The 18,916-nt window shown below is 38.6% G+C and overlaps 3 protein-coding genes across 3 annotated transcripts; 1 reads left to right on the forward strand and 2 right to left on the reverse strand.

The window, feature by feature from the left end:
• Nucleotides 1-8,686: 8,686 nt before the first annotated feature.
• LOC129753663 (cleavage and polyadenylation specificity factor subunit 5) lies at nucleotides 8,687-12,096 on the reverse strand. The gene is made up of 6 exons (XM_055749505.1): nucleotides 11,724-12,096; nucleotides 11,515-11,653; nucleotides 11,331-11,456; nucleotides 10,226-10,391; nucleotides 9,187-9,301; nucleotides 8,687-9,109 (listed from the first exon to the last, which is right to left on the reverse strand). The coding sequence occupies exons 1-6, from the start codon at nucleotides 11,849-11,851 to the stop codon at nucleotides 9,088-9,090; spliced, it is 696 nt and encodes a 231-aa protein (XP_055605480.1). The 5' UTR covers nucleotides 11,852-12,096; the 3' UTR covers nucleotides 8,687-9,087.
• A 2,104-nt stretch (nucleotides 12,097-14,200) lies between these two features.
• LOC129755243 (uncharacterized) lies at nucleotides 14,201-15,426 on the forward strand. The gene is made up of 3 exons (XM_055751632.1): nucleotides 14,201-14,304; nucleotides 14,401-14,458; nucleotides 15,049-15,426. Exons 2-3 carry the CDS (start codon nucleotides 14,429-14,431, stop codon nucleotides 15,319-15,321), a joined length of 303 nt encoding a protein of 100 aa, XP_055607607.1. The 5' UTR covers nucleotides 14,201-14,304; nucleotides 14,401-14,428; the 3' UTR covers nucleotides 15,322-15,426.
• Nucleotides 15,400-16,816, reverse strand: LOC129755242 (probable small nuclear ribonucleoprotein Sm D1). The gene is made up of 3 exons (XM_055751631.1): nucleotides 16,647-16,816; nucleotides 16,234-16,544; nucleotides 15,400-15,634 (listed from the first exon to the last, which is right to left on the reverse strand). The coding sequence occupies exons 1-3, from the start codon at nucleotides 16,658-16,660 to the stop codon at nucleotides 15,579-15,581; spliced, it is 381 nt and encodes a 126-aa protein (XP_055607606.1). The 5' UTR covers nucleotides 16,661-16,816; the 3' UTR covers nucleotides 15,400-15,578.
• Nucleotides 16,817-18,916: the final 2,100 nt, after the last annotated feature.

Below are 18,916 nucleotides of genomic sequence, written 5' to 3' on the forward strand. Positions count from 1 at the left end.
ACTCTTATATTATTATAGCGTGACTGCGTGCTTTTCAACTAGAAAATAATGGCTACTTGTGATTTGTGCAATAATGCTGATAAATCTTTTGTATACCTAAATAATTTGTGTTCATTAATACCATCCCAACGTCTTGAAATGGATTTATCGTCCATTGGAATCAAAATTTTCGGTAGAATGTTACATCCAAAATAATTTCGAAATTAATTGTACGGTATTTTTCAGCAAAACAAAGACTTTGTTGCACCTCATCGATGCTACGTGATCTTGTAATAACTTCATTCCTTCCACATAGACGACACATGAAATTCACGTAAAGTCTTTGAAGGGGCATAACGAGCATTCGGGGCATAGTAAGCACTCCTCTTTTCCACGAAAGTACGAATTTTCTAGAATAAATTTACATGAGAAGCAGTTTTGTAGTTCCTATAGTATTAAAAAAATTTGTTCATCATCTTCACAGAAATATTTTTAAAAATCTAACTAGGTTGTCAATTGAGTTAATTTTAGCTGTTTTCTACGGTTAAATTAGTAAAAAATACGTGAACACAAACATATTATAATCAACTCTCAGGATGCTTCACACACTTCAGCAAGGACATGTACATCAGAACCACCCAATGATTTGTTTTTTTTTTTCATCAGTCAGTCTATTTAGTCTACAAAGTTCTATTCAGTAATACCGGTAAATACAAAACCTAAAATTTCACGGAGATTTTCATTATGCATTTCGGATTACCGATAACACAGATTGGAATGCTGAATGAAAATCCACATGGCAGTCGAACTGCATCGCAGAACGAAGTGCCTTTTTTTTCTTTCTTTGTACGGGATTTTAATCTTCTGGGATGATTCATCGAAGTGCCGGCTCTATTCGGTACTTCTTGGATACAGTTGATTGGTGAGGGACAAAAATATCAGTAAGTGGTCAAGCTTCTATTCAAAAAAATTCTTCTCGCTCTTTTCAACGCCTTAGTAACTTGATTCCTATGGTCTATCCATCTATCATTTCAAATCTATAATACTCATCGATAAAGCCGCTCAAAATTTTCAAAAACAAATTCACGGTGATTTTTCTCCTTTAAAATAGAACAAGTAATACTTCGTGGAGTATTACACACATCGAGAGGAGAATTAGTGGCTGTCGCATTCCGTTTATGCGGTAGGCTAAGTTTTGGTGCTCGTGTCGTTTGATAGCTAACGTTTTTGTCAACTTTCAACGCATAATCCCTGTGATAATAATTGCACAAAAAACAAGGTAACTTCAAACGATTAAGTGCAAAAAACGTGGCTCCAGAGAGTAATCGAAGCTGACAGAAAAAGTTGTTTTTCATTTGCTTTCCCATTATCGAATCACTTGGTCCCAGTCAAGATTCTCGTCGACAGTCCGGATTTCGGCAGCTAGGCTTCGCCGCCACGAGTTTTTGGGACTGCCTCTTCTTCGATGTCCCTCTGGATTCCATTCAAGCGCCTCGCTGCAAATCTCATTCGCATCTCTTCGCAGCGTGTGCCCAATCCATCTTTACTTACGTTCCCGAATCTCGATTTCTAGCGGCGCCCTTTGAGACACCGGCTATGTAGTTCCTCATTTGAGATCCAGTTGCCAGGCCTCCAAGCGCGGATGATACTTCACAGGTAGCGGTTCACAAATACTTGCAGTTTTTGCGTCTCACCCGCATATGGGCACCAACTTTCACACCCGTACAACAATACGGATTTAACGTTTAGAGTTGAAGATTCGTATTTTTGTTCGTAGAGACATCTGGCGTGACCGTCAGATGTTTCAAGACTCGCAAATGCCAATCGAGCCATTCTGAACCGGGTTTCGATGTTTTCCTTGGTACCACCATAAGGCGTTATCTGGTTACCCAGATAATGGAAGCACTCCACTTTCTCAACTTGTTGCCCAGCTAACACGAAATTGGAAGGATTCACTGTGTTAATTTCATTCGACTTGGTCGTCGTTGTCGAGTTTGCTCTGCATGTCTGGTTGTCTCTGGGCGAGCAAAACAATATCGTCTGCCAGGTCAAGATCGTTTAGATGCTACATTGTCGAAGGATTCCAAGGCAATCCTCGGTTTGTTTTATACATTCAATCGATCCAATCAAGATCTCATCCATTACGATGAGAATACATCCGGTGATAAGAAACATTCCTGTCTCACTACAGCAGTTACCGTGATTGGATCGTACAAGACACCGTCATGCAAGACCTTGCACGAAAATTGTTGGAATAATCGGCAATCGAAGAATGCTGGTTACTGGTCACCTCTATGGAAACGGAAGTTTTCTTTAATAAACAACCGTGAAAATTTTCTCAGTCTACAATAAGCTCTCCACCAAGCTGCTAATAAATCTTTTCCACTGTAAATCTTGTTGAATTTATTTTTAACCAATTATCAAGAATCAAGAGGTTATGGGCGACTCACGCAAAGATCCGGTCCACGGGATCCCGCAGTTCTCGGGTACCGGCTTTGACAATTGGCGCTTCAGGGTGGAAGCTTACTTGAAATCGGTGAATCTTTTGGACGTGGTCAAGAACGATCCTTCGGCGGTTCCGAGTGAACGTGCTAAGTTCCTGGAGAAGGACGGAAAGGCGACGTATTTGCTGATTTCGTTCATTCACGGTGACCTGCTGGACCTCATACGGGACAAGAGACGTCAAAAGAAATCGCCTGGAGAACGTTTATGCTAAGAAATCCGTTTCGTCACAGACCTTCATCCGAAAGCAACTTGCGAAGCTGAAAATGGTTGAAGGATCGTCAGTCAAGGACCATTTGAAGATCTTCGAAGACCTTATTCGTCAGCTGAAGTTGGCCGGAGCGAAACTTGAAGAAAACGACGTTGTTGCTCAGCTCTTTACCCTTCCCGAATCGTTTGATCCCTCAGTTACCGCCTTGGAGAATCTTGGAGAGGAAAATCTGAAACTGGACGTTGTTCGAGAGCGCCTTCTTGCAGAGGAATTAAAGAAAACGGACCGAGTTGCAGATTCGAACCAAGAAAAACCTCCTGCTTTTCAAGGATCGAAACAGAGGACGGCGTTCGTTAAATTCACGGGAAAGTGCAGACGCTGCCTAAAGAAGGGACATAAGGCCAAAGATTGTCGAGTCAAGCTTACGTTGGACGGACGAGCTGAAGCAAATGCTGCAAGTGGAGGTAAAGCGATATCCTTCATGACTGGAAGGAGTTTTACCGAACGAGAGACAGGTGTCGTGTCTTTCAAATTGGACTCTGGGGCCACGGACCACCTCGTTAACGTGAAACACTGTTTCGCTGACCTTACGAAGCTGAAGGTACCGATGATCATCAATGTGGCGAAAGATGATCAGTCGCTGATATCCTGGCATTGAGGTACAATAACGGCCTTTTATAAGGAAGGCGTCAAATTGGTCCCGAAAGATGGCTGTTTGTTCCTGATCTTCGTCACACACTCACACACACAAACACACACACACACACACACACACACACACACACACACACACACACACACACACACACACACACACACACACACACACACACACACACACACACACACACACACACACACACACACACACACACACACACACACACACACACACACACACACACAGAGGCAGGATTACAGTTGGATCATGCACTATCGAATCAAAGCGTGAGCTTAAATATTTGGGTGTGATGATTGACGACCGGCTCAGCTTTAAAAACCACGTTGAGTATGTGTGCAAGAAGGCGGCAACAGCAACGGCCGCACTCACGAGGATAATGGCGAACAACTCGGGAATCCGAAGTAGTCAGCGAAGGATAATTTCGAGTGTAGTTTCGTCAATCCTTCGATATGGAGGGGCGGCCTGGAAATCTGGTCTTAACATCCAGTGTAACCAGCAGAAGCTGAACAGTGTACAGAGGCGAATGAATTTGCGGGTCATCAGTGCATACCGCACCGTTTCGTCGGAGGCTGCATGCGTTGTAGCGGGAGTCATGCCCATTTCGGTTTTGTTGGTGGAGGACTCATATTGCTACGAAAATAGAGCCACGCAAAACGTGAGAACACGAGCCAGAGATAACTCCATGGCCAACTGGCAGCAGCTGTGGGACAGCTCGGAAAGAGGAAGGTGGACCCATCGTTTGATCCCAAACATCAAAGAGTGGATGGAGAGAAAGCATGGCGAAGTGGATTTCCTCATGACGCATCCGGGCTCGCCCGGATAATGACTGCTTTACAAAGGAGTTGAAGACTGACGCAAATTGTGATTGACGTAGGATAACGTAGGTTAACTTTACTAAGCTTAAAGAGTCCGAAGCTATGAAATGAACTACGCAAAACAATCAGCGTAGCCGATGGGACCACAACGTGAAGATGATCTTGGGCGGTCAGGATGATATTTAATTTAAATATGAACTTCTTGGCGAGTGTTGCGAAAGTAGCGCTATGCGTGAATTAGACAGAAGTATTGCCTTAGGGCAGGTACCGGTTTGGGAAATAGTCTGACGCCCCTGGTGGAATTTACCACCTGGGTAACCAAAAAAAAAATAAAAATAAAAATAAAAAAATGAAGGGTGCACAGTAAACGAAAATTACCGAGTTCGGTAATTTTTTTACCGAAATCCTAACATGCGTAAATCGTTAAACTGTTCGGTAATTTTTTCGGTAAAAAATAAACGAACATCGGTAAATGAAGAATCGATTTACCGATGTTCGTTTATTTCTTACCGAAAAAATTACCGAACAGTTTAACGATTTACACATGTTAGGATTTCGGTAAAAAAATTACCGAACTCGGTAATTTTCGTTTACTGTGTGTTCAGGTTTTTCAAATGCAAAATTGAAAGAAATACGTCGTACGTCAAGTTGATCTTGACCAAATTTTGACCGTATCACCCTTTAGATTGGAAGCATAATTTTATTGAACATGGCTAAAAAAAAGTGTAAAAATGCAATGGGTCTTCTGGTAGATTGTATACCGATTGGCATAACGCCGTTTGGCATAAAAGTCGTTTGGCATAAAGTCGTTTGGCATAATGGCCGTTTGGCATAATGGTCGTTTGGCATAATGGTCATTTGGCATAATGGCTGTTTGGCATAATGGCCGTTTGGCATAATTGGCATAAAATGATGGATAAAAATTTCGAGGAAGCCTCCTCACGCTTCGCGTTCGAACTAAAATAAAATATGGTCCTTACGCTTCGCGCTGCGGACCGGGCTAGGGGATTGTCCCTATAACTTTGGGTACGTGGCCGTTCTAAAATGATGGATCAAAATTTCGAGGAAGCCTCCTCACGCTTCGCGTTCGAACTAAAATGAAGTATGGTCCTTACGCTTCGCGTTGCGGACCGGGCTAGGGGATTGTCCCTAGCTTTGGGTAAACCTAGAAATACGGGGCCTTCCTAGGGCTTTGAATAAACCTAGAAAGACGTGGCCGTCCTGAAATGATGGATCAAAATTTCGAGGAAGCCTCCTCACGCTTCGCGTTCGAACTAAAATGAAGTATGGTCCTTACGCTTCGCGTTGCGGACCGGGCTAGGGGATTGTCCCTAGCTTTGGGTAAACCTAGAAACACGGGGCCTTCCTAGGGCTTTGAATAAACCTAGAAAGACGTGGCCGTTCTAAAATGATGGATCAAAATTTCGAGGAAGCCTCCTCACGCTTCGCGTTCGAACTAAAATGAAGTATGGTCCTTACGCTTCGCGTTGCGGACCGGGCTAGGGGATTGTCCCTAGCTTTGGGTAAACCTGGAAACACGGGCCTTCCTAGGGCTTTGAATAAACCTAGAAAGACGTGGCCGTCCTAAAATGATGGATCAAAATTTCGAGGAAGCCTCCTCACTTTATGCCAAACGACTTTCATGCCAAACGACGTTATGCCAAACGGCTTTATGTCAAATGACTTTAGGCCAAACGGCGTAGGACCCTTCTGGTAGGCCTAGAAACAATTCCAGATATGTATTTGTTCCTTCGTTCGTCCACCATCTCTGCTTAGTGCTTATTCCACTACATATATATATTTTTTTTTATGCGGCAGCTTGTGAGAAATCACAGAGCCCTTTTGAGGCTAAAACTTCTCACCGCGGGGGAAAGCTAGGTACATGAATTGGGAAGGAGTTGGACGAGACCGTAATACACCAAAAGGACTAAGCACTGGCACTCAATTGAACACTGGTTGCTCCCTGATAGGTAAGAAGGTCAGGGAGCTGTATTACGAGCAAAGGGGTTTTACTATTCATTGTGTAAAGTGTCACTGTGGGCTGATGTCTAATGTAAAACTGTGTATTATTGTGTTATGTAATGCAACAGCCAAATCATAGCCACTGTGGGCTGAATTTTGTTGTTGCAATGTGTAATGCTGTGTTGTGTTATGTAACAGACAAATAATAGCCACTGTGGGCTGAGTTTTGTTGTTACGATGTGTAATGATAGAATGTGTGATGTAACAGACAAATAATAGCCACTGTGGGCTGAGGTTTGTTGTTACGATGTGTAATGCTGTGTTGTGTTATGTAACAGACAAATAATAGCCACTGTGGGCTGAGTTTTGTTGTTACGTTGTGTAATGGTGTGTTGTGTGATGTACCAGACAAATAATAGTCACTGTGGGCTGAGGTTTGTTGTTACGATGTGTAATGATAGAATGTGTGATGTAACAGACAAATAATAGCCACTGTGGGCCGAGTTTTGTTGTTACGATGTGTAATGGTGTGTTGTGTGATGTACCAGACAAATAATAGTCACTGTGGGCTGAGGTTTGTTGTTACGATGTGTAATGATAGAATGTGTGATGTAACAGACAAATAATAGCCACTGTGGGCTGAGTTTTGTTGTTACGATGTGTAATGCTGTGATGTGTAATGTAACAAACAATAATAGCCACTGTGGGCTGAGTTTTGTTGTTACGATGTGTAATGCTGTGATGTGTAATGTAACAGACAAATAATAGCCACTGTGGGCTGAGGTTTGTTGTTAAGATGTGTAATGTAACAAACAATAATAGCCACTGTGGGCTGAGGTTTGTTGTTACGATGTGTAATGCTGTGATGTGTAATGTAACAGACAAATCATAGCCACTGTGGGCTGAGGTTTGTTGTTACGATGTGTAATGCTGTGATGTGTAATGTAACAGACAAATCATAGCCACTGTGGGCTGAGTTTTGTTGTTACGATGTGTAATGCTGTGATGTGTAATGTAACAGACAAATAATAGCCACTGTGGGCTGAGGTTTGTTGTTACGATGTGTAATGCTGTGTTGCGTAATGTAACAAACAATAATTGCCACTGTGGGCTGAGGTTTGTTGTTACGATGTGTAATGTAACAGACAAATAATAGCCACTGTGGGCTGAGGTTTGTTGTTACGATGTGTAATGCTGTGTTGTGTAATGGAACAGACAAATAATAGCCACTGTGGGCTGAGGTTTGTTGTTACGATGTGTAATGGTGTGTTGTGTGATGTAACAGACAAGTAATAGTCACTGTGGGCTGAGGTTTGTTGTTACGATGTCTAATGCTGTGTTGTGTAATGTTACAGACAAAGAATAGCCACTGTGGGCTTAGGTTTGTCGTTACGATGTCTAATGCTGTGTTGTGTAATGTAACAGACAAATAATAGCCACTGTGGGCTGAGTTTTGTTGTTACGATGTGTAATGGTGTGTTGTGTGATGTAACAGACAAATAATAGCCACTGTGGGCTGAGGTTTGTTGTTACGATGTGTAATGCTGTGTTGTGTAATGTAACAAACAATAATAGCCACTGTGGGCTGAGTTTTGTTGTTACGATGTGTAATGCTGTGATGTGTAATGTAACAGACAAATAATAGCCACTGTGGGCTGAGGTTTGCTGTTACGATGTGTAATGCTGTGTTTCGTAATGTAACAAACAATAATAGCCACTGTGGGCTGGGTTTTGTTGTTACGATTTGTAATGCTGTGATGTGTAATGTAACAGACAAATAATAGCCACTGTGGGCTGAGGTTTGTTGTTACGATGTGTAATAGTGTGTATCTGAAACGAACAACATCATTAGCAAAAAAAAACCAATAATCTGTATATTACCTGGGCCTTTTAATCAAATGAAGCCGAACTTGATGGAGAGCAAGAAAAACAAAATAACTTACTTGAGAGGTACAATTTTGATACCGGTTTACCTATACTTTCAAGTTAGAAATGCTTGAACTTCTTGGTAGTTGTTTTACAAATCCGTCTCTGAAGGAATATAATCTTATATTGTCCTGAAATATAAAATATCATTAAAAAGGTTTATCACGTAGAATAATAAACAGGTCAAACAATCATTGCTGATCGGACCATTGAGCTTATGGGTGGGCGTTGGTTTAAAGCCGTGGAACCAGCACCGTTGTTTTCCGTTTCACTAAAGCTCATGTAGTGATCCGTTGGTACTTATGAGAGTTACATTGTGATATTTTACTATCAGAATATAAATTTCTCATACGACAAGGTAAACTCATTTATATAGAGGTGCAGATATAAATGAGCCCCCACCCGCGTCCACGGTTATTCCACTACATATATTGACATAAAAAATACCTTTGGTGGAAAACAGAAATTTGAAAATCTACTAATGAACGAGCTTGAAACCCACGTACTGATTTTAGCTTTTTTACATCAATAAACATCAAAATAAAACATACAAACTAAATCGGAACGATGATTTCTCAATTTTCCTATTGATTTGGAAAGCAGCGTCACTTTTGTACAATTTCACTTTTTATTGTTGTTATTATTTCTGTTGGTTGGTTTGTTTCGAAATACTTCATTATCTACTACTATCATACTTAGCAGTTATTTCGAAAGTGCAATCTGTGGATTTGATGCTAGTGTGTGTTTTGCAGTTATTTTCACCAGCTAGCCGTTTTATAATAACCACATAAAAGAGATAGGGGAAGAAAAAGGAAATAAATGTCGAACTTACTGGTTAGCACGCGTATCCATCTCGTGTACATAGTTTTCTAGGAGCATGTTAGGTTCAAGGAGATAAAACTGGTCCACCAGTTTTGCAGATCTCATCAAGGATTACCTTTTTGTTTCACCAAATCTTAAAACGGGGCATCCAAATGGGGAATGGATTGGTGGTGGCGGCGACATGGCGCTTACATGTAGATAAAGTTGAATCTGTTGATTGATAATTTTCGGTTGAAATGGGTTTAATCATTTTTGGTAAAATTTGGTTAGGAATCTGCTCAACTTACCGGCACAGCGCTTGTGGTAGAGAGGATATAATCGGGCCATATCCTTGGGAGTTGTCATACAGTTCAAACAAGGGTGCTGCTACTAGCTTGTAGTTTTTGGGTACGGCAAAAAGAGCTGGAGGGGAGAAATAATTCTACGCTTAGTTTCATGGAGAGAAAATTGGAATACTTTTACAGTAGTACAACTTTTCTCTTAAATCTAGGTTATTTCAACAGGATTTTTTTGTATGTTTTTTTTCGGTAAATCTTTTTTTTTTATTTATAAAAAAAAGTATCTATGTACTTCCGGACTTGACTATAGACTTGACTATATATCCTTTCAACATATTTTTTTCTTGTGTTTTAAAAGACTAGGTGATTTGCTCAGTACAAAATTTAAAGTTTGTTAACAGTATGATTTCGATACACAATTGAGCTTCCCAGAGTATATGTCCTAAACTGTAAAATTATCTTTAATTACATTCTTACATTGGTTTCGATGGGTTTTTATAAATATCACAACATTAATTAAAATTCTGCAGTAGAAATTTAACCTTGTTAACATAAACCTTTTATACATTTTTAAAAATAATAAATAACGTATAATTTACATTTCAATTTTCGGCACTCTGGCATTTTGGAATATTTTATACAATATAACTAGAGATATCTATGTTTTACAAAAATTAAACATGCAAGATATCCAAGATTTTTCACACTTCATTATCTACAATTGACATATTTAATCATGAAATGATAATACAGTCTTAATCAATTAAACCTTATGATTTGATAACATTGATTTGAAGGCAAGTCTTACATCAACTGACATAGGTTTCATTGGAATTAGTTTTCATCTCACCAGCGCCAATGGGTGGAGCAAATTTGAAAAGGATTTTTTTAAAACACCTATAAATCATTAAAAACATGCAAATGTTTGTTTAAAATTTCCTATTCATGACCTTTTTCGAAACAACTTAGAACTAGTAAACTATAGAAAATTACAATAGTGAAAATAAATCCGAATCCGTGACCAGATTCCAAATGCAAAACAAATTACCCTTCTCGTGGAGCTGCACCAAAAACAGCCGCTTGTGTTCCTTTGGCTTGGTGATGTGCGGTGGGATGTAGGGATACTGTGGCGGTTCGAAATTGGGCCTCCACCAATTTCCAATGGTGTCCTCGACGATCCAATCCTGCTTGACGCCATCCTGCCGCCCGAGAGTCTGTATGTTGCAAGCCCAGAAGTACCGAAGCACCAAATTCGGCAACACAATAACATAACCGGTAAAGATGCGCATTTTTTCGTGTTTTCATTGTTTCATTTGCGATGGTTTCATACAATTTTGAGGTAAAATATACAATATGGTAAGAGAAAAAGTTTTGGTTTACAGGGTAGATTAGTTTCTGTTTCTGCTAGATACAAAGATATTTAGTACAGTTTTGTTTCTCTTTGGAATGTGGTGTGTAAGGTATACAGAAGGATAAATCAGAATGGAGAAAATTTCGTAAAATACAGTGCATTTCTGTTTGAAACAACCAGTTTTGTTTGTTATGTTAACAAATGAATGTAACCAAAGGACTAAGTCAAATCAATTTCGTTAGAGTGAAAACTTTGAATCAATTGTTTAGATTTTTTTTTAATATTTTGAATGCATGTATTTAAACAAACAAAAATTTTAATCACAAGATGGAGAAACTGGTTGATTCTTTGCCAGATTTCTAACATACGGAGTTGTTATTGTGTTCGCTTACAGAAGCATATTTGGCATTGAGCTCAATTCAACCTTTTCCGTTTGTTTAATCATTTTAGTTGTATTCCCAAAAGACGGATGTGGAAATTACTAGTTTAATTTTAATTGGAGTTTGAAATCTCTTATTAAAAGAACATACAAAAATCTGTCTGAACTGCTTCGGAAAAGTTTGAATTTTACAAAACGCTAAGTTGTGATACACAGATCATCTTTTTGTGGTACAAAGTTCATTGTTTTCTAACGAGAACCGAATCCAAAACTCAGTCTCTACAAATGTTTGGTTTCCTAAAACAGATTAGGCGCATTTACAATCTTCCCTTAGGATCTACTATCAAAACAACTGGGTTCCGGACCTCCTGCGCGCTGTCGGGAAGAGAAAAAAACCGACTAGTTAGAATGCGAATAACTTACCTCGGTGAGTAACCGCTTGAGACCTTCGACCTCGTCTTCGCCGGCACTCAGTTCACCTCCGGGAAGTTTGAAAAATGTCGTTCCCAGTTGAAGAAGCAGCACGTGGGGAAGACCGTGTTCGTGGACCTTTAATGATAAACAATATCAGGGCCAGTTCAATATATATCAACATTTGTTGACTTACCAATAGGACACCCTCAACCGATCGACGCATTCCAATTTTATCAAACTCATCCCGCATTCGCTGGAACCTAGCCGGCACTGAGGGATCCTTCTCGAACAGCGGTTCCTTTGTGCCGAATGTGTAATTAGTCAGTGGATATCTACAACAAATCAATATTTAAATTTGAACTTCATAATTCCTTGATAGTAAAAATCTGAATTTCAACTTACAAATTAATTGTCCTGTTGAGGGTCATCGATTGATTGGTCGCCTGTTTGTTGATGTCGTTCATGGTGCCCTGGCTTGTTCTCCGGGGCCAACCGGCACCCGGTTTGTTTACGGACGTTGTGGCTGCCATCTTTGATTTTCTTTCCTGTTTGTTGAGCGTTCACTTTATCGATCGTTTTTCTGTCCGGAACTCGGTTTCCTGCACTTTTTAAATTCAAAATTTTACACTACACTAGTTCCTGGCGCGATCAGTTTAATTTTACAGTTTAAATGAACCGTATTTAGTGAATTATTTGTGTTTAAAAAGTTTTTCGCACAGCTAACTGTTCAAAATGCACTTTTCTTGAGGCTCCGGAAGAAATGACAGCTTTGTCGATAAAGTAGATTAGGTACGGTAAAAAAATAAACAGGTAAAGGCAATAAAAATTAAATCAACTCGTACAAATACAGGTAACTGTAACGGTAACTGATTAGAAATGGATTACTTTAGGTGTGTTCAACAGAACTCAATCGAAATCAATTGAAATGGATTGACAGTTGATCAGCTGTTTTTCCAATTGACTTCGATCGATTTCTATCAGGCTGCTGAATGAACAGCCAGACACTAATACTAATGCGCTTAGTTTGTTTTCATTTTTTTATTCGGCTGCGCGCTTCAAGCATTTGTCCACAAATTTTGCGGACAGCAAACGCTGAGGCTGAGATGCGACGTCGTGATCGCGCAACTTTTCTATGAAAAGAATGACGATGACGATTATGTTCACCTATAGCCAAGCGGCTGAGAAAGCTGCTGAAGGAATGGCAGAAAACTTGGTAGATACCAAGGGGCATAGCATCAAGGAATGGGTTTCTATATTAGGTACACGAACCGAAATCGCTAACCGATTTTAAAGCAGGGTCAGTATGTCAACCGCGATAAAGTCCGACGGATGTGCGAACAGAACAAATCGAGTTTTGTTGTTGCTTATCCGGATTTGGTGAACGACCAACATGTTCAGGCCTATTTTTTGCCAGAAACACCTTTTCAAAAATTGGAAATTAATGATAAAATTGTCAGGGAAATGGTCTTGAGCATCTATCCCACATACAAACATAATATTAAATGTCATCATGATATTAAGAAATAAAATTCAGGGTATTAATTTCAAATTTATTTGGCATCTTACCATATTTGACAAATACTTTCACCACACTTTGTGATCAGTTGCTGCAGCAAGAAGAAGAAGTTGCTGCAGCAAGCACACCGACTGATGAGACCAACGCAGAAACACCGACACTGCACCGACGGATGCTACCAGCACCGCACCACCCAAGACGGACCACATCAACACGGACTCCCTGCAGCAACTGATTTTACTGACACCAGACTGCTAGCACTGCACCACCACCCCGGCACAGAACCACTGGCACAACACCACTGACACAGCACCACCGACGCTGCACCGGTTGACTCCACTGTAACTTGCACTGCACGACAGAAATTAAAAACAAATCGAAACAGCTGTTTTTGACAGTAAACAACTGCATGTGTGTTAATGTAATAGAAATCGATAGAAACGAATCCTGCCTCTGAGCTTGATCGTTTTCGATTGGTTTCGATCGATTTCGATTGGCTTCATTGAACGTCAATTGGATTCGTTTCGATCACAACATTGGCTGAGTGAACAACAATTTACCAATCGAAATCGATTGAAACCGATTTCAATTGGCTGTTGAACACGCTTTTTATTTGGTAGTAGTTGCGGTCTCAGATTTGACCGGGAACTTCTCATTACTTTTACTGACGATCTTAAAATTAAAGTTTAGCTTTCACTCTCACTTTGAAAGCGTTTTTCTCGAAACAGTAATGTTTGCGTATTCACCGTATTCAAAATTCGACACCGGTTTTTAAGCAAACTGAAAGTTTTTCACACTGGCTGTTATCAAAGTGATGGCAGATGGCACTGCCGTTGAATTTGACAGCCGTACAAATACCGCTAATAGTCCACCGAATCTCCAATGGGACGTCAAAAAGTGGGCGCGTGAATTTTTGAAAAGTTTTCAATAAATATAACTCTAATTGACAATAACACAACAATCATTTAAGATTCTCATTAGTTGTAAAGTCGAGTTTTCCAGCTTACTGCATGCTGATTTGAGGAACATAATATGTTATTATCATAAAATCATTATCATTATCATAAAATTCTTCCCCGATAGGTAAAAAAGAAGAAGAAAACGATTCTGGCACACGAGAGAAATCAGTTTACTTGCCCCTAGATAGAATGCAACTTAACTTAATTCTCAGGATAGAAAGCAAGATTTCTCAATTTAGTATAAGTTATACTTCAATGTGTAACAGTTTTAACTCATTTTGCTAAATTTAACGTTTCGTTTTTTGAGGCCGTCATAGAAAATTGCATGCAAGTTTGGTATTTGGAATTCGATCTACTTTATCGATATTTGTAAACGTAAACAAATCGTGGACCCGATTTCGAAATCTTCGTTTTTAATTTGTCTTTAATAAAACATCGTGATTTCATATTGTTTTTAGCAATAATTAAATTTAAGTATCAATGTTTGGAAACTAACTTGAAACTTTAAGTACTTATTAAACATATATTTCGTGATTTTAGTGGTATTTAATTTAAAAAAAACTATTTTTTTCGGTTTCCAAAAAATTTGATTATTTTAAACTAGATAAGCATTGATATTCGGTTTAAAAAAAATGTCCCGACCATGCGCTATTCAAGAACAGGTAAACTTTTGTATTGATGACTTGATGAAAAGTGAAAAGAAAATCCAGCACTAATTTTACTTTAAAGATTGTTTCTGGAACAGACATCAGAATAAGATTACAATAAAAAAAAATTATACCGTCTTTCAATAAAATGAATCAATCCAATTTTAATTGGGCTTCCCGGGTCGCTTGCAAAGAATCTCGTAACTGTCGCCTTGTATCATCTGGTACAGAATCTATTTTCATGTTAATCTGGTATAGACTCATGTTTCATATCAACTGATCTTATTTAAAAAAATGCACTTGATTCAATTCGTTAAAATTATCTTGCGATTTTTAATATATTAATTTGATGATGTCTATTCTCGTTTTTGTTTATAAAGATAAGCTGAAGCAAAACTATTATTTTTCAATTGAATGTCAAACATTTAGTGCTAAAATTGGTTCTTTGTAGTTAATCAATGACTTTTAGTTAAATTATAAGATACAAAAAAATTTGGAGCAAGAGTAGGGACTTTGATGCAAGAAACTATCATTTGGAAGATATTAATGCTTAAAAGTATTATGTTTAAACATCCTCATCAAAACATGTCTATCTTCCTAAACAGATCGAAACTTCCAGCGAAACGATCGCCAACCTGCGAAACCGGATACGCAAGATGGAGTACCACCTGGAGGATCACAACATAAGCGATGAACGACGGCAACAGATCGTTTTCGAGCTGGATGAGATCAAAAAGCTGCTTAAAACGAACGAGGAAATGTTGCACAAGCTGCATCGGGAAAATTCCCGATCTTTTGCGATTGCTGCTTGCCTGTTTTTCATTTGTTTCCTCGTGTATGGGATCTATGTGTTGCTGATGAATAGCGCCGGGGTATAAGGATATTTTTGAAGACAGGATTAGGATTCAGCATACATATGGAAAATTCTCTAGTTGTTAAGAAAAAAAGCGCAACAATAAAGATAAGTTGAATTCTTTACCTTCTCAGAGATGTCTTGTTTGAAGAGAAAAAATGTTTCACTGTAGTATGGAGAAAAAACTGCTTATCCTACAGTTGATGCGGTATGAGTTCAAGAACTTAAATCTATACGGGTAGGTGTGGTTTAATAGGAAGGAAAATATGCGTTCGGACTGATTTAACGTCGACCTCGTCCACGGGGACCACCACGACCTCCTCTCGGGCCACCGCGGCCTGGAAATAGAAATGAGATATTCATTGATTATAAATTCTTTTTAATTGTGCTGAAAAAAAATTGGCTGAAGATCTTTTGATCGCAAAAACTATCTAATTAAGTTGATAACTGTCTAGCTTTTTCTTAATAAAATAGAAAGGCAAATTAAAAAAAAAATCGTATGGATTTAACATATTTTTTTAAACCCCTTGAATCTGAAAAACTTTTAACCAAAATGAACTCTGAAGTTCTTGATACCTCGAAAAAAATTAATTTGTAGAACCGTGAAATTTGAGTTAAGATACATATTTTGAATGACAGTTATTTGAGTTATTTACTTTATCATCGAGTTGAAAATTGTTACGCTATATATCATTAACATTACATTCATCTAATTGAATAAGGATTCCTTGTGAACATCCTTGAGGTAGGTACAATGCTAGATTATACAAAAATAAAACAAAACGCTCATAAAAATTATTATTTTCATTATCGAATCCCATGGGCTTTAAATATTGAATGAAGTCGTCAAGACTGAGGACAACATTTATGCAAAAACCTGACGAATCAAACAATAAAATTTGAAAACCAGAATTCCGCTTTAGTCCCATAAACCTACCTCCTCGGGTGCCCCTTCCGCGACCTCGCTGCCCTCCACGATTGGCGTCCCGCTTCTTGGCCCGAGTCTTCGGTGCATCATCGATCAGCAACGTTTCCAGCGGCAAACTGTCCGGCAGGATGTAGTACCGGATGTTGTTGCCCCGAATGCTCAGCGAGTCTAACTGTACCGGGTCCCGATTTTTGATGGTCATCTTGACCGCCTTCAGGTGTGTGTTCATGGCCACATCGACCCCGGTGATGGTACCGTGTACCTGTGTGCCGTTTTTCAACTCAATCGTCACCGTTTCGTGACTCAACTTCATAAGGAATCTGAGGGATCAAAACCAGCGGTATTACGATTTAGGGCTGCCATCGTTTTTTGAGGTTAGAAGCTACGCAAGCTTTAAAAGTAAGCTAGAACAAATAACTCACCTGACCAATTTCATTGTGAATACTTTGCAGTTTAGAAGCTAAACTTGTTTTCGAAAACTTTACCAAGGATTTATAAGTAAATGCGTTGAATTTCGACAAATAATTTAATCGTTTCAACTTTCTTGATTCGAAGCTTCTTTCAATCAAACAAACTAGTAGTGGACTCGACGGAGCGAGCGAGAAAGAGAAGGAAAGAAATCAACAAACAAAAATTTGCTCCCACAAGCTGAGGGATAGGAAACTCAAAAATTGGCAGGGATGCCAGGAAATAAGATTCACGGCCGCCAGAGTAAGATAAGAATAATTCTAAACAGAATTATTCTGATTCTAAATTTATTCTTTAAAGTCGATCCAGTTTATGAATTTTGATTTCTGCCATCTGAAGAAATAAAAGCTAAACCAACCGATTTTTTTACAAATTTTTTTAGCTATTGATCGGCATCTAGGGGAGGAAGACTGAAATTCGCTATCGTTTTCTGTATCGTTTTTTATTGTTCGGCAAAAAGACAGCAATTAGTTTCGTGTAGAGAGTTATTTAACTCAGTTTAGTGTAGTGAATTTAATTTATTTTGTTTGAATTCCTGTCCGAACACAAATTCGCTTCCAACAGCCGTTCGAGCCAAAAGTCGTTACTAGAATGTCGTTGATATAAAGATTCGTTATTCTCTTGGGACTATGGACGAGAAAGAGATTTGTTTCTCTCTTTCGTTCAAATACTGAAAGTATCTATACATCTTGACACTTAATAGGTCTATTCAGATACTCAATCTTTGAACTTATCTTTACAAATCAAATAGATTTGCTTTATATTTTATTTCATCCCATTATTCTCTACATTTAGGTGCTAAATACAAGTCTTCTGAGTTGATTGCAGCAGATACAAAAGTAAACATCGAATTTGAATACACCAGCTAGAGAAACCAATGTAGTCTGTAAACTCTGTCGTAAATATAAATTTTGAACTTTTAAAAATGTTGTTCGGTCCATGGGAACTACCAAAAATGCAATTTATTATTGAAGCTATTTTTAGAACAACCATTAATAAAACAATTATTATTTATTAGCTTCAAAAACTTCAACAAAATTTGAGCAAATTAATACACTTTGAACCTGCATATACTGCCAGAACAAAACAAAACCTAATTAAATAATTGTTTAGTGCAAAAAAAGTGATTTTCAGCATTAAAAAAGTTTTATTGAAAATCACTATATATTAAAAGAGTAAATCTTGAACCTTCGCACTGGTCGGTAGATTGATGGAAGAAATTTGACATCGGAACGATTTTTTTTTATTCAGCCTTCCTGCCCCAGATCGGCATATTAGTTGGGACATAAAAATTACCGAAGTTTCACGCGACTTGACTGAATATGTTAAATGTAGGCTGTAATATCTATCGGATATATTAAAATAAATCTTCTTCTCAATATGCTTAAAATTTCGAATATGTATTGCTTATCTGGAATTTGAAAATGTTCTTAATCCTGAATGTACCCAAAAAAATATTGGTTAATATAATATTATTTTTTCTTATATTTAAATTATGTTTAATTACCAAAGTAATATTGCGTAATGCCCACGCGGAAGAGTTGCTCAAGAACGAAAATTAAGGGAATTTGGATGATAAATTAAAAAAAAAATATACAATAGCTTCGTTCAATGGAGTCTAGTCGAAACGGGTCGAAACAAGTAGAAATGGACTGACAGTTGATCGCCTGTCTCTTTCCAATTGACTTCGGCCGATTTCTACCAGGTTGAAACTAATCCTGCTGCCGAGCTGGATCGGTTTCGACTAGGTTCAACTTGCTCCATTAAACAACGACTTGACTAGTTTCGACCAAAACATTGGCTCGTTGAACATCTACCAGTTGAAACCGATTTTTACCAACCGTTAAACGAAGCTAATATTTTCAAACTTTTGACCAAATAACTGGATTCTATATGGCTGCACAGTAAACGAAAATTACCGAGTTCGGTAATTATTTTACCGAAATCCTAACATGTGGAGTTCGTTAAACTGTTCGGTAATTTTTTCATGGCCGAGGAGTGACAGCTGTCAAATATTACGGACCTTTCTCGGTAAAAAATAACCAAAACTCGGCAGATCATCTGTCAAAATATTGACAGTTGTTAACATCACAGCTCGTTATATTACCGAAAACCGGTATTGTTGAACCGAAATGTCTTTAATTATTACCGAAAGGTCGGTCATTTTTAACCAAAAAACTATAAAGCTCGGTTATATGAACCGAGCAACCGGTACAGTTCACCG

The sequence above is a fragment of the Uranotaenia lowii genome, chromosome 3, assembly GCF_029784155.1.
Source record: "Uranotaenia lowii strain MFRU-FL chromosome 3, ASM2978415v1, whole genome shotgun sequence".
NCBI lineage: Eukaryota > Metazoa > Arthropoda > Insecta > Diptera > Culicidae > Uranotaenia > Uranotaenia lowii.